We start from the raw sequence: 23,420 nt of genomic DNA, 5'->3' as shown, positions 1-23,420 counted from the left end.
CAATATTAATATTAATTATATATTATATAATTAATATAAATCTAATTATAAAATCTAATTATAAAATTGTGGTCAAGCCTGGTGATCCCTTCATGAGGTACTTGAGTGTTCCTTCAGCGAATCTCACATCCTGAGGATGAAGAATGATAGACCTTGCCTCTGAGTGAGGACCATAACATCAGGAAGGTGATGCCATGACTAGCAAGTGAATTGGATTTAAGTGAGGGAAGGTTGCGCAAAGTCACCAGCCTCACTCTCTCCTCTGAAGCCATCTGGGTCTAGTGGTGAGATATAGATCAGGATGAGTAGAGATTGCCCTCAATCATTTGGTTTAGTGAATTTGAGAAAGAGCTTTGTAGAAGGGCCCAATATCTTGAGAAGAAATAGAGAAGTCACATGGAGCTAGAGAAAGGGCAGCTCCAAGATCGGGAGCCAAGACAACCACCACAAAGAAAGAGAACAGGATTATGGCAGGCTGAGGCTCCTTGGGCATACAGGGCATGTGGTGCATTGTGGCAGAAGCTTTGTTGTGCTAGGGAAGCTCAAAGACTACAAAGCTCATGACAGTTATATTGGACCTCCTTTCTCTCTTTGACGTCCAAAGCCTTCCTTATGCCAGAGGAGAGTGTTTATTTACCTTTATTTATTTTGTTTTTACAAAGTCTTAACTATTGGACTTTGCTAATCTGTGTGTATTTATTTAAAAATATTTTTTTAATTTAAAAAAAGAGGGAAGCACTCCCAGAGAAGAGGGACAGATAGATTTAAACGAGGTGTTTTTCCAGGTGCTGTCTTTGGCTGGGAGAATCAGTTTTAAAAGATTGTATTACAGATCCTTTAATACTTTCCCAGAGAAGAACAGTATTTATATCAGGAAGCCTGCCTAGCCAAGGAGTCAGGAATAGGGTAAAAGGAGGAAGGAGTGGCTGAACCACTGGGCTCCTAGCATCAGTCTGGACCCACCATATTAAAATATATATGATCACATTTGATATTTAAACAAGCTTTTAACTCTGAAAAATGGGTAAAACTAAATCTATCAACTCTGATGATCACAGTTCCTTAAAACAGATTAGCTTGGATAAAATAGTCACCAAAGGAGATCTCAAAATAGCTCAGCAATTTGCCTCAGCCCAAACCCAAACAGTCAGTTAGTTAACAAAGATTTATTAAACGTTAAATATGTGCATGCACTAATATACAAAGATGAGCCCAAAAAAATGTGGTCCCTGCCCACAAGGAGCTCACATTCTATCAATTGGTAAAAACTAATTTGACTGGTATATCAATGACTCCCACCACCCTTCCCATTGCAAATAGGGGAAAGCTAAAAAGCCCAGAGTTAACCCCTTTCACCGCTTGCTGAATTGGCATAATTAGGGTTAAGTTCCCTACATCCCTACTCCTCATTATTTATCCTTATTAGGCAATTTAGAACATGCCCTCACTTTACTGGTCCTATAAATATTATGGGTAAGTCTCATCTTGGTATCATGCTGGCTTATAAAACTCTCTATAATAAAGTTTGAGCCCTGAAAGGCTCTGGGCCTTCTGCAGAAATGTGGCTACCCCCTAACTCCTTCCCTACTGCCCCAGCCACTGCCTGCTGCCGGAATGGAAGCTGAGCACTGAGATTGACTCCACCTTGCAAGGTTATCATCAGGATTGAGTGAGATATTTGTAAAGTGTTTACACAGTGCCTGGTACACAGTAGGTGCTATATAAATTCTTATCTTCCCCCGACCCATAGCAGCTGTTGTCCTCCCCCTATGAGTAGCAATACAGTTTGTTAAAACAAACAAACAAACTCTTTGACCCAGCAGTAGCACTTCTAGGGCTACATCCCAGAGAGATCACACAAATGGGAAAAGGACCCACATGTACAAAAATATTCACAGCAGCTCTTGTCATGGTGACAAAGAATTGGAAATTGAGAGGATGCCCATCAATTGGGGAATGGCTGAGCAAGTTGTGGTATATGAATGTAATGGAATACTATTGTGTTATAAGAAATGATGAGCAGGCAGATTTCAGAACAACCTGGAAAGACTTGTATGGACTGATGCTGAGTGAAGTGAGCAGAACCAGGAGAAGGTTGTACACAGTAACAGCCACGTTGTTCGATGACTAATATTGATAGACTTAACCGTTCTCAGTAATACAAGGATCTAAGACATCTCCAAAGGCCTCGTAATGGAAAATGCTATCCACACCTAAAGAAAGAAGTATGGAGTTTGAATGCAGAAAGAAGCATACTATTTTCTATTTTTTCCCTTCTGTTTTGTTTCCTCTTTCTGGTGGTTCCTCCTATTGGTTCTAATTCTTCCTTACAACATCACTAATGTGAAAATATGTTTAATAGGCATGTATATGTATAGCCTATATCAGATTGCTCGCTGTCTTGGGGAGGGAGGGGGAGAAAAATTTAAAACTCAAAAGCTTATGGAAGTGATTGTTGATAATTCAAAATAAATAATTAAAAATTTAAAAACAAACAAAACAAAACCAAAAAAACCCAAAACAACTATCCCTGCCTTTGTTGAACTTCCTAAGGATTTCTCTGCATGATGCATTCTTTTTTTAAATTTTTTTTACCTTTTTTTATTAATTTCTTTTGATTTATCAACAATCACTTCCATATGCTTTTGAGTTTAAAATTTTTCTCCCCCTTCCTCCCCAAGACAGCGAGCAATCTGATATAGGCTATGCATATACATTCCTATTAAACATATTTTCACATTAGTGATGTTGTAGGGAAGAATTAGAACCAATAGGAGGAGCCACCAGAAAAAGTAAACAAAACTCAATAGGAGAAAAAAAAATAGCAGATAGTATGCTTTGATCTGCATTCAAACTCCATAGTTCTTTCTTTGGATGTGGATAGCATTTTCCATCACGAGGCCTTTGGAGATGTCTTAGATCCTGGAATTGTTGGAAAGGATTAAGCTTATCGATATTAGTCATAGCACAATGTGGCTGTTATTGCATACAACGTTCTCTTGGTTGCATGATACATTCTAATGAGAGCAATGTGACACAGATGTGGCAGCTCACAGTAGCACTGGTTTACTGTACATGTTCACTTGCAAAAATATTATTGGCAAGGCAAAAAATTACAAGTAGCATCACCTCCCAAAACAGTTAAGAAATATTGGGGGGGGGAGACAGCAAAAAGCTTAGTATGAAACTCAACATGACATCATCCCAGGAGAATTTCCAGATTAAGGTGAAAGGAGGACAAGAAATAGATGTAAAATGGGACCGATTTTCCAACATTTCTTTAGCAATCTATACTCAGCATCAATGACAATGGAACGTTTGGACTATAACAACTCGGTATATGATGTACTATATGACAATGTGGAAGTAGCAGTGAAAACGATTAGACTAGAAACAATGACTGAACTTTTCCAAATATAAACAGAAGAAATCCATGCTAGCAGCAACATAGCTTCAAAGGTTACAGAGGGATGTGCTTTCACACTACCAAAAACAGAAAAAGAAGCCAAAAGGAAACAAAATTCAAAGATGCTATTATTATCACCCAAAATAAAGACAAGTGAAAAAAATACTCTCAACCACTAACTCATATGCCAGCAGTGAGGTGGGTGAAAGAACAGAGATTAAACAATGTAATGAATACCTCTCAGTCCAATTATCTAGATGTTCTCTGATAAAACTCATTCTAAAGTAACATTAACATAACACCTAGGTGTGGACCAATGCTTATGATGTCATACTTCAAAGAAACGTTTGTTTTCCTGAACTGTTTTTTGCCCTATTTTAATTTTTGTTATGTGGGAGGGGGGAGAGAAAATATAGATGATTTTTAAAAGATATCAATACAATTTTTCCCCTATAAAATAGCAGCTTGTCTTGTAATCTGGAGTTAAAAGAACAGTTAACAAAAGCTGCAGCAATTTTATAGGAGAAGTAGAAGATGATAAACATTGGTAAAAGGAGGCACCTAGCTGGGGATGCAAAGACTAAAATGGAACAGGCCTTTGCTCAAAGAAATACTAATGATTCGAAAAAGAATGATTTGAGACAGTTATGATTTTGGAGGTGGAGTGTAGTAGGAGCAACATTCTCAAAAGTATTTGCCCTCCTCCCCACAGCTTCCCCCCATCCCCTCATGTAACCAGGGGTTCACCAGTGCCTATCTTCTTGAGTCCTGGAGAGCCAGGAGACCATGATCGGAGGCTAAGCCTACTCCTTCTTTAAGAAAGAGGAAAACATCTCCCTCAAGATGATTACAGCAAATGAAAAATGCTATCCACCTTCAGTGAGAGAACTGGTGAACTTTGAACAGATTGAAGCATACTGTTTTTACATTATTTTTCTTGGAGTTTGGTTGGTTTTCTTTTTTTTTTTTGGTCTGTGTTATCTTTTGCAGCATGGCTAATATGGAAATATGTTTTGCATGACTTCACATGTATAATCGATATCAAATTGCTTTCTCAAGGAGAGGAGAAAGAGAATTTGAAATTCAAAATTTTTAAAAATAAATGTTAAAATTATATTACATGTAATTGGGAAATGTTTAACAAAATGAATTTTAAAGGTTTTTTAAATGATTACATCAGAAAAAGTACAAGTACCCTAAGGGTGGTGGTGAGAAGCCATGGAGAGACATTGACAGGCAAGGAGGCTACTCAAGGTCCCTACTGTGGCCTCCAAGCCAAGGGCTTCACCTATGACAACACAGTAGAGTTGTTTTGGAAAGCAATCTGGAACCACGATTCCAAAGTCACTAAACTGCTTATCCTTTGACGGAAAGAGAGATAGCTAATAGAGCTATTTCCGAAAGATATCAAAGAGTGAAAAGAACTCATGTACAAAAATAATTAGAACACTTTTTTATTGTAATACTCACAGGTTTGCAGTTTAGGTGAATACGACCCAGGGTAGCACTTTGTGGGTCCCCACTCCTAAAACCATGCCTCATTAATCCAGATAGATGAGTGTTTATTTAACAGTTTAATGAAGCACAATTAGCTCAAAGCAAAGACAAAATTAGAGCAATAACTATAAAACACTTCTCTCCCTTAAAGTTGGAAAAATAGGCACAAATTTGAGTGCTCTAATAATGAAGCACACACATAATGAATCCCCAAATGAATAAATGAAAAATATTTACTAAGCTCCTCCTATGTGTCAGGAACTGTTCTGGGGATAAAAACACAAGCAATCAATACAGGTCCTGTCTTGCACCATCTCAGTTTGTAGCTCTTCCTTGCCATATCGCATCCCATCTTACAGACGCCCCCGTGCCATTTGCTATAGCAGCCTCCTCCCGCCACTGTGCGTCTAGCCTTCCGGCCTTGGCCTGAAATGAACACGTCCCCATGCTGGGTTTGGCGGTTCGCCTCACACCGCCTCACTCCTTCTCAGCCTTGCATTCGATGGCTGAATGCTTTCTGGCCCGCCATGTAGTCCAGAAACCTTCGTCCTCCAGCGCTTGCTTACCGGGAAGCCATTGCCAGAGGCGCTTCGGGAAATGAGGCAATGCAGTTCCCGGGCTGGGCCTTGGGCAATCTCAAATTCCTTTCTCAGGCTCGGTCCTCCTTCCTGATTCCCTGGGCCGGATAATCCGTGGTAGTCATCAACTCCAGTAGAGTTTCTTCTTGGTGCTCAGCTCCTTACCTTTCCAAGGTTGTCTTCTTTTCTCTTTTCCTTTACTTACTTTCGCTTTTGTATTTGCACGAGTGCATGAAGCTGGATTAGGGTTTTAGCAGGAGATTGCCTTGATCATAGCAATTAAAAGCAACTCGCATAAAAGCACATAAACGTTCCCTGACCGGGAATCGAACCCGGGCCGCGGCGGTGAAAGCGCCGAATCCTAACCACTAGACCACCAGGGAATTGAAAAAAGCCTTTTGATTTAATCTATTTGTTTTTTCTTTATGTTCTTTCTCCCCCCCCCCAAACATTGTATTTATCTCTGTGTCAACTTCCCCAGCTCTTAAAGGCTTCTAAGCCAAACCAAGCGACGGAGCAACGCAGTCTGGCAGAGTACACGTTACTCAGCCCTGACAGATCTCTACTTCAAAGAAAGAAAAAAAAATGTGCTGGGCTCTTCTTGGGCCAAAGAGGGGTCACCGCAGGGACCTAACATTCGCTTCCTTTTTGGGTTCTTCTTGTTGACGTTCTCGTAGTCCCAGCATTTATGTTGATTCTCCTTGTCCTGCACTTTGAATCTGTTCATACAACTCTTCCCTTCTTTTCTCAGGAATTCTACATGCTGGTCATTTCTTAAAAGGCCATCATGGCACTCTCTTTAATTCACATACACCATCATCTGTCCCGCCATTTCCCAAAGGATGGTCAAGGGATTCTCCTCCCTCCCCTCCCCCGCCAACCTTGTTATTGTCCTTACCTCCCTTCACCCGCCCTCAGAACCAGCTAGGAATATTGTGGTCTCTATGCGTACAGGACCTTTCTTTGTGGCCTTCATCTCCTTGGGGTACATGCCCATCAGGGGCATCATCTCAGCCTCAGGGAGTTTTCTTTCCGAACTCCAAGGGGTTTTCCAGAAAGGTAGGACCAAGTGGGACCTCAGCCGGCTCCTTTCTCCTCTGAAGGCTGAGCTCGAGAGTTTCTATGGCTGTTGGAATTGACAGTAGAAAGAAAAACACTCTTTCCCTGGCCGGGAATCGAACCCGGGCCGCGGCGGTGAAAGCGCCGAATCCTAACCACTAGACCACCAGGGAGCTGATAGACATCCGCTCCTCTCAGTTGCCATGTCTATAACACACTATTGCTTTCATTTTCCACAGTCTCCTAAATGCTTTGTACCTGTTCTGTCTCCCTAGCTCCCAGGAGACTACTAAACCCTGGGGAAATAGAGGCAGGTGAGGCATCTACCCCTGGCCTCAGCCTCTCCCTGAGATGTGTCTGCCGGAAGCAGGGCCTGCAGGGCTGGGCCAAACAGATTTGGTTCCTTGGCTACTCAGGCTGCCAGGGGACCTGAGCTCCGACGTGCAAGGCAAGAGGGTGCTGAGCTCTAGGCCTCCAAACCCATTAGTGGCCCGCTTCCCAGCCCGCTGCTGTCTCGTCTCTTGTGTTGGCTTCTCCTTTCTGCGCCCACATCTGTTGAACGGTCCCGAGAGCAGCTGCTTCTCTGTCCTACCGGCTTCGAAGTCCCCAGAGGAAGGAACTTGTCTGTATCTGGGCGTGAAAGAGAAAGTAGCCTGAAGGGCTATACATCTGCTGGAGAAGAGTTCAGGTCTCCCGAAGCTCCCACCAGCCGGGCCTGTGGGCTGTGGTCGCCACACTGGGGCCACCTGGAATGAAGGAGTTCTTGGCCTCTCATAATTCACCCAGGATATAAGCTCACAACATGTTGAATTGGTGTTTCCCTAGGACTATTTTAATGTACAGGGTGTCCTGTATAGTTAAGCTTTAATAACTAAAAATTGCACTATGGCTTTTGAGGCACCCTGTATATCTGGGTTTAGAACAGTAGATTCCAATAAATGGGTACATCTAGCTTTGGGTGTGACATGGGTGGGAGGGAAAAGGGCCCAGGGTGGGGTGTTGGCTAGGAGTTGGACTGACACTGAAATCACCTGAGTCTCAACAGATGCATGGAACTTGACCGAGGATTTAGCCAGTCCGACCTTAGCGCATCTGTTCATAACATTCCATAGGAAGCATATGACTTCAAGTCAGAGGAACCCACTACCATCTGAATAGACTCCTTCCATTTTTGAAAAGTTCTTATTATTAAGAATTTTCCCCTTTATATTAAGAGAATCTACTCTGAATCTTGCATCCATTACGACTTCCCTCTGAGGTCAAATAGAAAAATTCTAATAATCCCTCTTTCAAATGGCAGTCTTTCAGATACTCAAAGAAAGCTGTCCCATTTCCCCTTAGTCCCCAGTTATTTCCATCAATTTTCATACGACTGGGTTTTGAGTTCTCTCATCATTCCTTCCTCTCTTTTCTGGAGAGGACTAACTCCAGGTTTACAACAATCTCCCTAAAACATTAAGCCAAAAACTGAGCACAATCCAATAGAATGGTTTTACAAGTCGAAAAATAGTAAGACTATTACTTCCCTTAATCAAGGCACTAAATTTCACCATGAGGAGTATGAAAGGCCTGGTACATAGTGGGAAGATCACTGGACTCTAGGTACTCGGGGATTTGCATCCCAGCTCCAATACTTTTAAGCTGAATGTCCATGAACAAGTCTCTTGATTTTTCTTCATTGTATGGGTTGAATTAAATGGCTTCTGTGCTCCCTTCCCACTCTGAGATTTCTATGATTTTTATAATGCTGCCTAACAGCATATTAGGTTTGTCTTTTGTTTTTTTGACCACTATGTTACAGTAATGACTCTTGTGGAGCTTGCAGTTTAATAAAACTGGTGGACTTTTTTCACATATATTTCTTTGGTTGGTTCTTTGAACCTAAATGTAGGCATTTATAGTTATCCCTATTATTTTACCCCAATTAAGACTGAGCTTCAGGTGGGCAGCCAGGTGGGCAGCCAGGTGGGCAGCCAGGTGGTGCAGTGGATAGAGCACCGGCCCTGGATTCAGGAGAACCTGAGTTCAAATGCGACCTCAAACACATAACACTAGCTGTGTGATCCTGGGCAAATCACTTAACCCCGTTGCCTAGCCAAAAAAAAAAAAAAGACTGAGCTTCATACTAGCTTGTTAAGATCTTTGGCTCCTGACTCTGGTTATATGATATATTGGCTATCCCTTCTAGCTTCATGTGATTCCAAATTTTGAGAAGTATCTCACTGATGTCCTCACCAGAGTCATCAATTTTTGTTTTTAAAAAGGACCGAGACTATATCACAGAAGCATACCCTAGTGACCATACTTCAAGCTGAAGGAGGAGGGAGTTCTCACTTTTAAGACCCTCTGCACCCCCAAACTCTGCTATGTTTTTTTGTAGAGTATTGGTCTCTAGGGCATGAAGACTGGAAATAATGAGACAGAACTCCATCAAGAGCTTCTCCTCCTCCTCCTCCTCCTCCTCCTCCTCTTCTTCTTCTCTTTCTCTTTTTTTACTTTGTTACAAGGGGAGCAGTAAGGAATATATTTGGAAATAAAGATGATATAAAAACAAATGATACCAATAAACATTTTAAAATAAGAAATTAGCCTCAGAAAAATTGTACAGTCTGTACTTTAGAGATCACTGTCTGACTGACTGCATTCTGCAGAGCCTCCCTACAGGGTATTCCTCTCTCTTCCATAGTATTTCCCAGATACATGTGCAGCTAGCTAGAGTTTCCATCTGTTGCTCTGGGAAGTTTGTCAGTTGACTCTTCTATAGCTCCACTCATCATCCCTATGACTTTCCAAACCAAAATATCCTTCCTTGACCACTATCGCCTTGCATGTGTTGTCTTCTACTAGAATGTGAGCTATTTGACAGAGAGAGTACACTGCTGTTTCCCCCCCCCAGGCCAGAGGTTAGGCTCCTCCCACTGTCAATGGCTTGGTAGAAGCCTCAGTCAAAAGCAACTCCACAGCAATGGAGCCCAACTTAGGGGGCAGACCTGAAGGCCAGAAGCCAGAGAAAGGCCCCAGAGTCCTGAAAGGGGGTGAGAACCCCAGAAAAAGATTGCAGCAGAGGAGCCTCCCAGAGGCTTGGAAACAGCAGGTAACCCAGCTCAGCCTAGCGCAGCATCCAGCTTCATTGGATTCAGTTAAAGGGCCGCACTGGAGGACTTAGAGGGCCACATGTGGCCTCGAGGCCACAGGTTCCCCACCCCTGGTCTTGTCCTTCACACTCAGAAGCAGGCAGGGTTCACCCACCCCATCCAGGAGTGCTAGACCATGTGTAACCCCTCTCCCCTAGTCCCAGATATTGAGGTTGTTACTATGAGTAGACCAAAGAAACACTGAAAACTATGAAAAAAATAAATCCTGGAGAAACACACCCAGAGGGTAAACCTGGAAAAAGAGAATAACCAAATAGCAAGTCCAAATAGAGCAGGGTAGGCAGGCGGAGGGGATATCTTAACCACAAGGATTATGGGAGTACCTAGAAGAAATGAAATAAGACATACAAAAATGGAATAGCTAGGGAGGAGAAAACGTCTAGAAGTGAGACCTTCAAACTGATACTGGGAAATTTTACCTAAGAATTGAATGCCCTAAAAATTTGATGGAGTCAACGGAATGTGTAGTCATTCAATACTCCTAAACAACTGAATTTAAGTCAGAAACGTCTTCAGTTTGGTTTGGGGAGGGAAATTTCAGTGATAATTGAAGGGAAAGTCAGTCTCTGGCAAATTCATTTTTGTAATCAGAGGTAGAAAACTTCTACCTGCAAAAGTGTTACTGAAACTTTTGAAAAAGTAACAAGAACAAATAATGCTGCAAGTCAAATGTAAATGATTTTAATGGGGCTCTTACACTTTTACTTCTCCCTATATCTGGCACCTGCAGTCTTTTCTGTCAGATTTGTGTCTTCCAGACACAGACCTATAGTTGCTAGCAAACAGTGAGTGCCAGCTAGTGTCCCCCCATCGTCCCCTGGATGCTGCCTTTGTTCGGTTCCAGTCAACCTCCTCTTTGGGACCCCCCTCAAGGCAGGGACAGCTCTATACCCCTTGCCAGCAGGAAGCAGTTTCAGAAGCCAAGACCTTCGCCCCTTATTCCAAAAGAATTTGGGTCCCATTTTGTTTCAGGGGGAATGATGGGGATGGGTTCTGAACCCCTAACAAGAAAAGACCGTGTCTTTGGGATCTGGACCCTAAAAAAGAAAACCCCCTGACTTTTCCCAAATCTCTGGTGTTTGTCTGAGGCTGTAGTCCACTCAATTGGCCTTTCATTGTGGCTACACCCAATCTCCCAATTCTGTTCTGTTACCTCTCAGTTGCCCCTGGCCACTTCCCACTCTTAATTCTGTCTAGACTCCAGTCTCCCTGGAGTTCTGTTCACCTCAGCTTATTGGCCACTGTCATCCAGATCCTCCTTAGACCCCTCCTCCAGTCACCCCAGACTACTTGGCCAGTCTTGGGTCCTTCCCACAGTCTTTCTGTATATAAGGTCCATCTTGTCTCCATTAAGGTGCTCAGATTCTTAAATTCTAGCCACTGCTCAGATTCTTAAGATCTGACTCGCTTGCATTAGCGATACACATGCTTAGATTCCTTAATAGTCTGCCCAATATGATGGATGTTCTAATAAACTTTGTCTTTGGCTGAAAAAAAATTTGATTGAGTCAAACAGAAACCAACTCAATGAGACAGGAAATACTAAAACAAAATAAAAAGATTGAAAAAACAAGATGTACAAAATATAATATTGAAAACAACTGGCCTGAAAACTTGGCCAAGGAGAGACAATTTAAGAATTATTTGACTATCTGAAAACCATAACAGCAACAATAACAAAAAGCTTGGAAACAATATTTTAAGAAACCATAAATAAATATTGCTCAGAACTCTTAGAACCAAAGGGAAAAGTGAAAATGGAAAGAATCCAACTGTAATAGGACCAGAGTACCATTTCCTCACAAAGGCATTATGTTTTCCTAAAATCAGCATTGGGAAATCTCATTATCCTGCAATATTGAATCAGTCCTGGTACTCACAGCTCATCAGAACCCTCTGCTTCTGACTGGACCCTCTGACTAGAAGGCAAAGCCACGGGCTCCAGGGCTCTGTTGAAGTAGGAGGGCCAGCACAATCTTCTCATTTCCTACCATCTACATTGCTTTTGGACTACATCATTCCCTTGTGCCAGGTATCTTCTTTTCCTCCTCATACACCCCATTTTGAACTTGTGAGTTGTCTTCCACCATTAGATTGTAAGCTCAGTGAGGTCAGGGAATATCTTTTTATTTGTATTTGTATTCTCAGGACTTAGCATAGCGCCTGGCACATAGTAAATACTTGGTAAATATTTACTGACCATGAACTAAAAGGCTAAAAAAATACTAAAAAGACAAAGCTATGTCTAGGACCTGATTGACCTCTACCTTCCTTGATGCAGCTTCCTGGTCACCTAAGAACATAAAAAGTGCCATTCACGTGGAGTCACTTGCCCCTCCACCTTGGAGGATGTCTGAAGACCACATACTTTGCCCTGCTGAACAAACAAATTTCTGTATGGAGGTGGGATTTGGGGAGGGTGGGATACATCCTTAGAAGCCGATTTCCTTGGTATCCTTATTACATATACTTGCTATGTTAGGGTTAACAAGCCTCTGTTTGCTAAGTGTTCGGTGACTCTCCAGTGCCTGATTTCATCCATAATTGAACTTTAACTAACAGGATACTGTATTCAGACTCATTCCTAATACCATTTGTTTACTTCTTTTAAAAAAGGCTCCCCAAATGAAAATTCCCAGGAACTTCACTGTCAAAATCCAGAGTTCCCAGGTCAAAGAGAAATTCTTACAATCAGCCAAAAAGAAAGCATTCAAGTACCAAGGAGTCACAGTTGGGATCATAAAGACTTAGTAAATACCACCCATAAAGGAGATGAAAGCTTAGAATATAATATTCCAAAAGGCAAAATCAAGAATAACTTCTCTGACAAAGTAAATATAATCCTAGGGTGAGGTGTTGGGGTGAGCAAATGAATATTTAATAAAATAGAGAATTTTACTTATCACAATGTAATAAGAAGTATATTCAATAAGAGGCTCTTAAAGAATTAAAAAGTAATTTGTGACTAAATAACATAATTCAAAGAACAGTTTGAAAAACAATAGAAAATTTTATCAAAGAAAATGGCAATAATGAATAAACATACCAAAACTTAAGGGATGCAGCTAAAGCAGATTTTAGAGGGAAAAAGAGGGGGAAAAAAATAAAAGAATTGGGCATACTATGGAAAAAGAAATTTGAACAACAATAAATAAAAACTATCTAATCAAATATCAAAGTAGAAATCCTTAAAATTAAAGGACAAAGTAAAAAAATTTAGGGAAAAGACGATTGATTGATAAATAAAACTAGGAGCCTTTTTTTCCCCAAAAAGTTAATAAAATAGCTGAAGAGTTAGCTAATATAATTATGTCCTGTGGACAACCTAAATTCAACATGTCCAAAAGTAATTATCTTTCCCCTCAAAGCCTCCCTTTTCCTAATCTATTACTGTGGAGGGCACCACACTCTCAGTCAAGTTTCCTAACCTAGGTGCCATCCTCTACTACTCATTCTGTCTCATCACCACCATATCCAATCAATTGCCAAGTTATGTTCATTCCAACTTCCTGATTTCTCTTGTATACAATCTCTCTTCTCTCATCTGACACTGCTATGACCTTTTGCAGGCCCTCATCTCCTCATGCCTGTAATATTGCAATAACCTGCTGACTGGTCACCCTGCTCTGTCTCTTCACACTCCAGTTCATCCTCCACCTAGCTATTCGATTGATCTTTCTGAAGCTTAATTCTAACCATATCACTTCTCTATTCAATCAAAGTTTGTATCTCCCTGCTGTCTCCAAGATCAAATATAAAATTGTCTGTTTGACTTTTAAAGCCTTTCACAACGTGACCCTCTCCTATCTTCCCAATCTTCTTGTACCTTACACCCTCACACCCATTTCTGATCCAGTGACATGGGCAGAAACCAAGCCTCCTGATTCTGGGCATTTTTCCTGGCTGTTTAACTCTCTCCCTCCTTATCTCTGTCTCCTGGTTTCTCAGGCTTCAAGTGTGAGTTAAAATCAATCAATCAACTGAAATTCCACCCTATGCAAGAAGTCTTCCCAATTCCTCTTTAATCTTAATGCTTTCCCTCTGAGATTATCTCCAATTAACCCAGTATATATCTTTATATGTATAAATAATCTCCTCCATTAGACTGTAGCTCCTTGAAAGCTGAGATTGTTGCTTGTCTTTCTTTGTATCCAGTGCTTAGCACAGTGTCTGGCATATAGCAGACTTAATAAATGCTGGTGGATTTGAATGGAACCAGCAAGCATTATTAATCAGCAAGGCCGGGTGGAATGGGTGGAGAGTACACTTCACAATTTGACCACAGATGGCAATACTGCCAAATGACCATTCAGGTGGTTTTGTCAGCCGGTATTCAATATGTTTGAATGGGGAAGGAATTAATGGATTGGAAGAGGGCAAATAGTGCAATTTTCAAAAAGGAGGAAGGAAACAGGGTCTGCGAACTATATGCCAATGAGTTTCACTTTTATTCCTAGAAAAAAATTCTAGAATGAAATAGAATTCTAGAACGGAATAGACAAGGAAAATAGTAATTAGAAAGAATCAGGATGACTTTATCAAGAACAGATTATGCCAGACTAACCTCATTTCCTTTTTTTGTCATAATTGTCATAGTGGTACCTGAAGGGAACTTTCTGGATTTTGTACAGCATCTTGTTTCACATAAGTTAATGGAGAAAAAATAATAAATGTGCATTAGTTGAATATAGCCAGTCACAAATCACTCAGAGTGTGTGTGTGTGTGTGTGTGTGTGTGTGTGTGTGTGTAGGTCTATAACCACCATGAGAGGTGGGCCAAGATAGACAATCTACAGTTACAGTCTTCAGGCCATCAATATCACCTACTTTTCCCATTGTATCAGGAAAGCTCCTAGACACTTTATGATGGGTTACCTGTACAAGACTGAAAATTGGCTGAACGACAATAAAGCTTAAGAGACAGGACCCATTTCTGACCATCCCTACCCAGATAGATGCCAGCAGGGAAGGACTGAAGGGCAGCAATTGCTAGGGACTAGTCCAAATTCTCTTCCAAATCACATTCCCAGACTCCTAGAAAAGGAAAAATAATGCATTTTGGTCCACAGTAAATACTAAGGAAGAAATTTATACTGTTGCCTTTCTTTGGGAAGTGAAGGCAGCAGGGGTAGGATCATCAGATCTGAGATAGCACAGCACCCACAGCACCTGAGATGGGGTGGAGATTCCAAGGTTGCAAACTACCATCTGTCTCCACTCTGCCCAAAGGTCTTCTCTAGGTCTGCCCCAACCTCCTCATTGAGCTGAGAGGGAATATGTTTCCCAGTCATTACTTTTCGGAGATTATACCTGGGTGCTTTGATCCCAGTTTGTGGAAGTAGGGTAGGCTGGATGTTTCCCCAATTCCCTCACTGCTATGAGGCTCACAATTCCTTCAGAGCCAGAGGACAGATTCTGCCTTTTGGCAGGCTGCCCCTGCAGCCATGGCCCCATTTGCTAATGCCTCAGCCTTCACTTTACTTGCATTCAAGCCATTCAGTTGGGAATAGTTGGAAAAGGAGGTTCACAGTTCCTTTACCCCTACTTATTCCTCACCTCTCTCTTGGGGAAGCAGCAAGAAATTCCTCTCAAGAGAAGCCTGTCCAGGAGAACTTAAAAGCCTTTTCCCAGGCTGTCTTTCCTACCCACCACCCCAACCCACCCCCAGGCCAGGAAGGCACTCCTTCCTCCCTCATTCACCTCCACCTCTAGGTGGAAGCCCAAGGTTCCTTCAGAGCTCAGCTTAAATGCCCCCTCACCCACACAGCCTTTGCCCATCCCCTCAGCTTTGAGGGCCTCCCTGAATCAGAAAATCATGTATTTTGTATTGAACATTTTTGTAGCTATTTACTTGTGCACATGCTTTCTCCCCCTAAGGAACACATGCTCCTTGGGGCACAAGGCATTTCAGTTTTGTCTTTGTATCCAGAAGACCTAGCACAGTGCCTGGCACATGGTGGGCATTAAATGAATCCATTGGTTAACAACTGCCTGCCCCATTAAGTACCACAGGTCAAGGTTGGCTAGCAGCTTTTTGTCACTTCTCAACTAGGACAAAGACAGTGCCTAAATCTCCAGTTGGCTCTGCTGCTTTCCAAAGCAGGGAACGCATAGGCATTCTCTGTTCCTGTTCCTGCCTTTGCTCCTTGGTTTCTGCCTGGCTTCGCCCAGCATCACCCACCTGTGCCAATCACAAAGCCGTATGGCATTCAACAGATTCTTTGTTCTGTTTTCTACATACAACTGGGCTGTTTGTTCCAAGGGCTGTTCAAGGAAACCTGGTACTTGTCTGTATGAAAAGAAAGGCACTTTGCAGGGGAGGAGACACCATCCCAGACCCCTAGCCCTCTTTTCACTTTATTGGATTGCAAACAGAGACAAACTTTGGAGTTGCTGCTTACTTTCCACAATTTATTCCAAGACCATCTTTCTCTACAGAAACAACAGAAACAATTTCACAGAAGAAGCCATATAAAAATACATGTAACATAATAATATAATAAGAATGAGAATAAGAACAGCGGCAGGAAGACCTGTGCAGGCCACGTTTGCCTGGGGAAGAAAGGGAAGGTTAAGGGAGGAAAGTCAAAAGATGACGACTAGTTTCCAGGACCGGCTGAGAACAGGAGTCCCCGTGAAAGCCTCTGGGGCAAAGGCCTAAGGGCCCAGAAGGGAAAGGACCAAAGTGGGGAGGAATAAGCAGCCTTCCTTCAGAGAAAAGGCCTAGAGGCCCCATCCGAGGTTCCCCCCCCCCCCGCTGGGAGGTGTGACTCAATCCACCTCTTCAATGGTGGGTCCCGGGGTGGGGTTGGCCTGCCTGGCCTGGGCCCCACAGCTGCTCCCTGCAGCAGGTGCCCCGGGTGCCTGGTAGAGCCCGGCAATGATGGGGTGGCTCAGGCGTTCCAGTTCCTTCTTCTGGTGTTCATACTCCTCCTTGTCGGCCAGCTGGTTGCCCTCCAGCCAGGAGAGGACCTCCTGGCACTTCTGCAGCACCTTCCTCCTATCTTCTTCCTTGATCTTGTCCCGAAGGCCGTCCTCTTGCACCGTGCTCTTGAGGTGGAAGACGTAGGCCTCGAGGGAGTTCTTGGCAGCCACCTTCTCCCGCTGAACCTCGTCCTCGGCCTTGTACCTCTCAGCCTCCTGCACCATCCTCTCCACCTCCTCCTTGCTGAGCCGGCCCTTGTCGTTGGTGATGGTGATCCTGTTGGCCTTGCCCGTGCTCTTGTCCGTGGCCGAGACGTTCAGGATGCCATTGGCGTCGATGTCAAAGGTGACCTCGACCTGGGGGACCCCCCGCGGCGCAGGGGGGATGCCCGACAGCTCAAAGCGTCCCAGCAGGTTGTTGTCCCGGGTCATGGCCCGCTCCCCCTCGTACACCTGGATCAGGACTCCCGGCTGGTTGTCCGCGTACGTGGTGAAGGTCTGCGTCTGCTTGGTGGGGATGGTGGAGTTTCGCTTGATCAGGGTGGTCATCACCCCGCCTGCCGTCTCCAGGCCCAGGGACAGGGGAGCCACATCGAGCAGCAGCAGGTCCCGCACCTTCTCCGACTTGTCCCCCATCAACACGGCCGCCTGCACCGCCGCCCCGTAGGCCACGGCCTCGTCCGGGTTGATGCTCTTGTTCAGCTCCTTGCCGTTGAAGAAGTCCTGCAGCAGCTTCTGCACCTTGGGGATGCGCGTGGAGCCCCCCACCAGCACCACGTCGTGGATCTGGCCCTTGTCCATCTTGGCGTCCCGCAGGGCCTTCTCCACGGGCTCCAGGGTTTCCCGGAAGAGGTCGGAGCACAGCTCCTCAAAGCGGGCTCGGGTGATGGTCGTGTAGAAGTCCACCCCCTCGTACAGCGAATCGATCTCCACGTTGGCCTGGGTGCTGGAGGACAGCGTGCGCTTGGCCCGCTCACAGGCTGTCCTCAGCCTCCTCAGGGCCCGCTTGCTCTGACTCGGGTCCTTCCTGTGTCTGCGCTTGAACTCTTGCACAAAGTGGTTCACCAGCCGGTTGTCAAAGTCCTCCCCGCCCAGGTGGGTGTCCCCGGCTGTGGCCTTCACCTCAAAGACGCCGTCGTCGATGGTGAGGATGGACACGTCGAAGGTGCCGCCCCCCAGGTCGAAGATGAGCACGTTGCGCTCCCCCCTGCCCGACCCGTCCAGCCCGTAGGCGATGGCTGCCGCCGTGGGCTCGTTGATGATCCTCAGCACGTTGAGCCCCGCGATGGCCCCCGCGTCCTTGGTGGCCTGGCGCTGCGAGTCGTTGAAGTAGGCCGGCACCGTGATGACCGCGTTGCTCACCGGGTGCCCCAGGTAGGCCTCCGCCGTCTCCTTCATCTTGCTCAGCACCATGGAGGAGATCTCCTCCGGGTAGAAGGCCTTGCTCTCGCCTTTGTAGGACACCCGCACCTTGGGTTTCCCGCCCTCGCTCACCACCTGGAAGGGCCAGTGTTTCATGTCCGACTGCACCACCTCGTCCGAGAACTTGCGCCCGATCAGCCTCTTGGCGTCAAAGACGGTGTTCTGCGGGTTCATGGCCACCTGGCTTTTGGCCGCATCGCCGACCAGCCGCTCGCTCTCCGTGAAGGCCACGTAGCTCGGCGTGGTGCGGTTGCCTTGGTCGTTGGCGATGATCTCCACCCGGCCGTGCTGGAACACGCCCACGCAGGAGTAGGTCGTGCCCAGGTCGATGCCGATCGCCGTTCCCTGGGGGGTACCCATGGCTCGGGGACACCTGCCTTCCTTCCTCCCTCCGGCACTGGACGGGGACGAGCTGCCTTTCTGCGCGACTCTGCGGGGCTCTGCGCGGCTCCTGGCACAGCCGCTGGTATCGATACCAAGAAGGCAGGCAACCGGGCTCGAGCGGCCGCTCCGGGTGCTGGGCTCACAACGGGCTGGAGGGTTCCCCCGACTCAGATCCTCCTGATCCTCGGTATCTGCTCACGGACGGACGCTGCTGGTGCTGGTGCTGCTGCTGCTGCTGGTGCTGGTGCTGGCACTCCTGGTGCTGCTGCTGCTGCTGCTGGAGGGAGTGGGTCCTGGATCTCGGGCGGCTCTGCGGCTCGGTCTCGGATCCTGTTGTGTTCTCAGTGCCTTTTCTCAGCTGGGGGGGATGTGCTGGGCTCTGCTCCGGGCTGGCCTCTTTATCCTGTGGCCCGGGACCCGCCTCCTCCCTCCGCCTCCGCCTGCGAACTTTCGGGCACCCTCTCGGGGAACCCGGAGTCCCGGAGAAAGGCTCTGGAGGAGCCCGCCCCGCCACCCGACGGAGACCAATGGGAAGCGAGGACTCGGCTCAGCCAGAACCTTCGCGGAGGTTCCGAGAGCCCGGGAACTGAGGCGAGGGGAGGGGTGCCGAGGGGAGCTGGGGGTAGCCAGGCTGGCCAGGGAGCCGGGCGGGGCGGGGCTTGTCGTGAGTGCTGCGGCTTTGGGGGCTCAGCCGCTACCGTGAACGAGCCTTTCGGCGTCGGCTTCTGTTGGGTTGGGGGCGGACGGATCGTAGGTTCTTGGGCGCAGGGACTGCCCCGGAGCCCAGGCCAGGTGGCTGGAGCTCCCCAGTGCTGCTCTCCGAGAATGGGCTCGGCTGCAGCTCGAGCCTGGCTTCAGGTGGACCTAGCGTAGAGGCCTTGGAGCCACAGGGTCCCCGCGAACCTTTACCCAGAGGAGGCGGCCCCGGAGCTTCTCAAGCAGTCGCATTGGTGGTTCAGTGGTAGAATTCTCGCCTGCCACGCGGGAGGCCCGGGTTCGATTCCCGGCCAATGCAACGATAAGTTTTTCTCTTTTTCTTTTTTTGCTTGGCCTCCCGAGCTCTTTTCACACCGGACATCTCCCCGATCCCGCACACTTCAAGTTTCGCAAACGGTTCACAGGGTTCTCGGGGTCACATTTGATGAGCGCTCCCACCGCACCCCCATATCTATCGCCTCTGATTCGCTCCCTTGCCCGGCTTCCTAGAGGAAAAAAGGGGTCTCCCCCTTACAATACACCCTTAAGCAGCTCTGCACCCGGCACCCGGTACCTAGACAGCAGCAAACATTCTGCGGTGACCGCTGGGCGGGGTCCCCAAAGATCAGCTTGTTAGTTAGTCTTGACCCGCGGGCATCTTGAAGAGCCGGAAGGGAGAAGGTAGCAGCAAAACATCTTTCCCTGACCGGGAATCGAACCCGGGCCGCGGCGGTGAGAGCGCCGAATCCTAACCACTAGACCACCAGGGAACCCGTATGTTGCTCCACTCAGCACCCACACAGCTCAGACGGAACAGACTTTTTTTTTTTTTTTCCCCCTTCAAACTGCTCCGAACAGCCACCCCACAAGCCCAGCCACCAGGCCCCCGCAGGCTCCCTCTCTCTTCTTCCTCCTCCTCCTTCTCCTCCTCACCCTCCACTTCAATCACTGAACCCCTTCACCGGACACTTCCCTTCCCAACACCCCAAGGCCTCGCCTCGCTTACGAGAGCTCCGCAGACGGACGAAGCGGGAAAGGAGAAGGAGCCTCGGAACTGAGCCAAGGAGAGCCCGACTACACATCCAGAGAGTAAGCCAAGCCCTAACGAGCTTCCGCCGCTGGCCGCCTGACCGCCTGACCGCCTGACCGCCTGACCGTCCGGAGATCCGAGAAAAACGGACTTAGGAATCCAGTGCGGCTCACAGGAAGAAAAAGCTTGCTTTCACCTCCCCGTCGGGGAATCGAACCCCGGTCTCCCGCGTGACAGGCGGGGATACTCACCACTATACTAACGAGGACGCCGACGAGGCGCCGTTCTTCCCGCACCACCCATACTTTCCCGGATGAGCACACTGTTCCCCGACCTTCCTTTCTAGGGATTCTCGTCCCGAGTCACCGCCCAAGTAGAGGAGCCAGACGCAGGCCCGTGAGCCCCTCTGCCATTGCCTCACACTCAAAACAAAAGCGTTTTCCCCACCCATAGGCTACACACACACGCACACCAGTGGGAGGAAGAATCTATGGGAGACAGACCCACGGACACTCAGAGACACGGAAAGAGGCGGAGGCAGAGGCAGAGGCAGAGGCAGAGAGAAAGCTAACAGAGGGAGCATGGCAATCGATGCCAGAACTGAAGCGCAGAGACCAGTAGAATAGTAGTACTCTTCCGAAAGGATACACGGCGAAGAACTATTGCCATGCAGCGATACCTTGGAAGAAGAATTGAACTTCTGTCTGGAGTGGCTCATCTGAGCTATTCCATCGTCTTTGTTTACTCCTTAGGTTGAGAAAAGCGACCCTTCTGAATGTTGGTGGCATGAGTCGTCTCTGAAGACAGAATTTTTATCTCTTGACTGGTCATCCCCATCTAGGTAACCACAGTGCTGGATGTCAAACCTCCTGGGTAGTAGTATTTTTGGCTTACATATAAAATGTGTCAATTGACAATTCTGGGACCTAAATAGAAAATAGGCACAGTAACCCTGTTCAGTCTCTAATTCTCACACCAAAGCCTGGAGAGGCACAGACCACAACCACTGGTTGTCCCCTTCTCCCTCCTAAGACAGTAAGGTAGCTAACTACTCCATAAGGATCTTTCTATGCAGCTGAATAATGTCCTTATGTCAAGAGAAAGATATTTGTAAGGCCAAGGTAGAGCAGATAGGGAGCAGATATATTAAAGAGCATTTGTAGCCTCTCAACACCTTCTCCTTCTCTATGTCCAGTAGGGAATGGGATGTGGGAAGGAGAAGAAAATAATTGCTTCTTAATTTTAAAAAAATCTTTTAAAATAACCGTCTCATTATGTATCTGGATCTATCACCTCTCTGAAGAGGTGGAGGGTGGAGTGGACTTGGGGGTAGAAAGATTTACTCTTAGTCTTCTGCAGTCCAATTTGGTCATTTTGAATTAATCAGAGTTCTTAAGGTATTAAAAGTTGTTTTACTTTAAAATGTTATTGTTCTTATATAAATTATTCCGTTAGTTCTGCTTACTTTAATCTGCATAGATTCATACAAATCTAACATTTGTGGGAAATTGTACCTTCTTCATTTCTTGCAATTTCTTGCATTCAGTTACAATAATATACTATAATTTGGCCAGTTCTTTGTTCCTTCAAAAAGAGTTTCTACACACATTTTTGTACATATTAGTCTTTTTCATTTTTAAAAGTGTTTTTTTCTTTTCTTTTTGTGTAGGCCTAGTAGTGTTGTCCATGTATCAAAGTGTATGTAGAGTTTAATGCTTTGGGGGCATAGTTCAAAATTACTTTCTAGAATGACAGCATCCAACCACAACTACACCAACAGAGCCTGTTTTAATAAACACTTGGTGATTGAGAGTCCGATTGAAATGAATAGAGCCTACAATTGGAACTCAAGTACAAAAGTTCCACCACTTATGAGGCAGTGCTGGCTTCTCAAAAGAGTGAGGAGTGAAAGAAAGATCGCCAAGCATTTCTGCAATTCGTAACGCTTTCTAAAGAAATGTCTCTATTATTTTCTCCTAGGTTTTGTTATGGCAATTTTATTAGAAACTTCAAGTATAACACAGAAAAGGAATAGATCATGTCTCTGAAAAGCGGAAAAGCAAGTTGCATTGGCCGGGAATCGAACCCGGGCCTCCCGCGTGGCAGGCGAGAATTCTACCACTGAACCACCAATGCTGACGTCTGAAACAGGATGAGGAGGCCTCCTTTAGGAAAAAGACTCGGCCAACGACTGACAATAAATGACAGCACTTTTGAGAACTGTATCCGGACATCTTCCAAGGTATCGCTGCATGGCAATAGTTCTTCGCCGTGTATCCTTTCGGAAGAGTACTACTATTCTACTGGTCTCTGCGCTTCAGTTCTGGCATCGATTGCCATGCTCCCTCTGTTAGCTTTCTCTCTGCCTCTGCCTCTGCCTCTGCCTCCGCCTCTTTCCGTGTCTCTGAGTGTCCGTGGGTCTGTCTCCCATAGATTCTTCCTCCCACTGGTGTGCGTGTGTGTGTAGCCTATGGGTGGGGAAAACGCTTTTGTTTTGAGTGTGAGGCAATGGCAGAGGGGCTCACGGGCCTGCGTCTGGCTCCTCTACTTGGGCGGTGACTCGGGACGAGAATCCCTAGAAAGGAAGGTCGGGGAACAGTGTGCTCATCCGGGAAAGTATGGGTGGTTGCGGGAAGAACGGCGCCTCGTCGGCGTCCTCGTTAGTATAGTGGTGAGTATCCCCGCCTGTCACGCGGGAGACCGGGGTTCGATTCCCCGACGGGGAGGTGAAAGCAAGCTTTTTCTTCCTGTGAGCCGCACTGGATTCCTAAGTCCGTTTTTCTCGGATCTCCGGACGGTCAGGCGGTCAGGCGGTCAGGCGGTCAGGCGGCCAGCGGCGGAAGCTCGTTAGGGCTTGGCTTACTCTCTGGATGTGTAGTCGGGCTCTCCTTGGCTCAGTTCCGAGGCTCCTTCTCCTTTCCCGCTTCGTCCGTCTGCGGAGCTCTCGTAAGCGAGGCGAGGCCTTGGGGTGTTGGGAAGGGAAGTGTCCGGTGAAGGGGTTCAGTGATTGAAGTGGAGGGTGAGGAGGAGAAGGAGGAGGAGGAAGAAGAGAGAGGGAGCCTGCGGGGGCCTGGTGGCTGGGCTTGTGGGGTGGCTGTTCGGAGCAGTTTGAAGGGGGAAAAAAAAAAAAAAGTCTGTTCCGTCTGAGCTGTGTGGGTGCTGAGTGAAGAGCAACATACGGGTTCCCTGGTGGTCTAGTGGTTAGGATTCGGCGCTCTCACCGCCGCGGCCCGGGTTCGATTCCCGGTCAGGGAAAGATGTTTTGCTGC

General features: G+C 46.4%; 1 protein-coding gene and 8 non-coding genes across 9 annotated transcripts; 3 read left to right on the top strand and 6 right to left on the bottom strand.

The window, feature by feature from the left end:
- Positions 1 to 5,792: 5,792 nt before the first annotated feature.
- Positions 5,793 to 5,864, bottom strand: TRNAE-UUC (transfer RNA glutamic acid (anticodon UUC)). Its single transcript has one exon. It is a non-coding gene; the product is annotated as a tRNA-Glu (tRNA).
- Positions 5,865 to 6,641: 777 nt separating this feature from the next.
- TRNAE-UUC (transfer RNA glutamic acid (anticodon UUC)) lies at positions 6,642 to 6,713 on the bottom strand. Its single transcript has one exon. It is a non-coding gene; the product is annotated as a tRNA-Glu (tRNA).
- A 9,372-nt stretch (positions 6,714 to 16,085) lies between these two features.
- LOC110197941 (heat shock 70 kDa protein 6-like) lies at positions 16,086 to 19,898 on the bottom strand. Its single transcript, XM_020972011.2, has one exon. It carries the CDS (start codon positions 18,399 to 18,401, stop codon positions 16,467 to 16,469), a length of 1,935 nt encoding a protein of 644 aa, XP_020827670.1. The 5' UTR covers positions 18,402 to 19,898; the 3' UTR covers positions 16,086 to 16,466.
- TRNAG-GCC (transfer RNA glycine (anticodon GCC)) lies at positions 19,370 to 19,440 on the top strand. The gene has a single exon. It is a non-coding gene; the product is annotated as a tRNA-Gly (tRNA).
- Positions 19,820 to 19,891, bottom strand: TRNAE-CUC (transfer RNA glutamic acid (anticodon CUC)). Its single transcript has one exon. It is a non-coding gene; the product is annotated as a tRNA-Glu (tRNA).
- A 449-nt stretch (positions 19,899 to 20,347) lies between the features above and the next one.
- On the bottom strand, positions 20,348 to 20,419 carry TRNAD-GUC (transfer RNA aspartic acid (anticodon GUC)). Its single transcript has one exon. It is a non-coding gene; the product is annotated as a tRNA-Asp (tRNA).
- A 1,797-nt stretch (positions 20,420 to 22,216) lies between these two features.
- Positions 22,217 to 22,287, bottom strand: TRNAG-GCC (transfer RNA glycine (anticodon GCC)). The gene has a single exon. It is a non-coding gene; the product is annotated as a tRNA-Gly (tRNA).
- Positions 22,288 to 22,805: 518 nt separating this feature from the next.
- TRNAD-GUC (transfer RNA aspartic acid (anticodon GUC)) lies at positions 22,806 to 22,877 on the top strand. The gene has a single exon. It is a non-coding gene; the product is annotated as a tRNA-Asp (tRNA).
- Positions 22,878 to 23,334: 457 nt separating this feature from the next.
- TRNAE-CUC (transfer RNA glutamic acid (anticodon CUC)) lies at positions 23,335 to 23,406 on the top strand. The gene has a single exon. It is a non-coding gene; the product is annotated as a tRNA-Glu (tRNA).
- The last annotated feature ends 14 nt before the right edge of the window (positions 23,407 to 23,420 follow it).

Source organism: Phascolarctos cinereus, unplaced genomic scaffold, assembly GCF_003287225.1.
Source record: "Phascolarctos cinereus isolate Bilbo 61053 unplaced genomic scaffold, phaCin_HiC Scaffold_5;HRSCAF=322, whole genome shotgun sequence".
Classification (NCBI taxonomy): domain Eukaryota; kingdom Metazoa; phylum Chordata; class Mammalia; order Diprotodontia; family Phascolarctidae; genus Phascolarctos; species Phascolarctos cinereus.
Note: the sequence above shows the minus strand (reverse complement) of the source record. Positions and strands in the feature narration are given on the sequence as shown.

Bases quoted from the DNA above. Each gene is read 5' to 3' on its own strand.
- LOC110197941 (XM_020972011.2), bottom strand. From the start codon at position 18,401: ATGGGTACCCCCCAGGGAACGGCGATCGGCATCGACCTGGGCACGACC.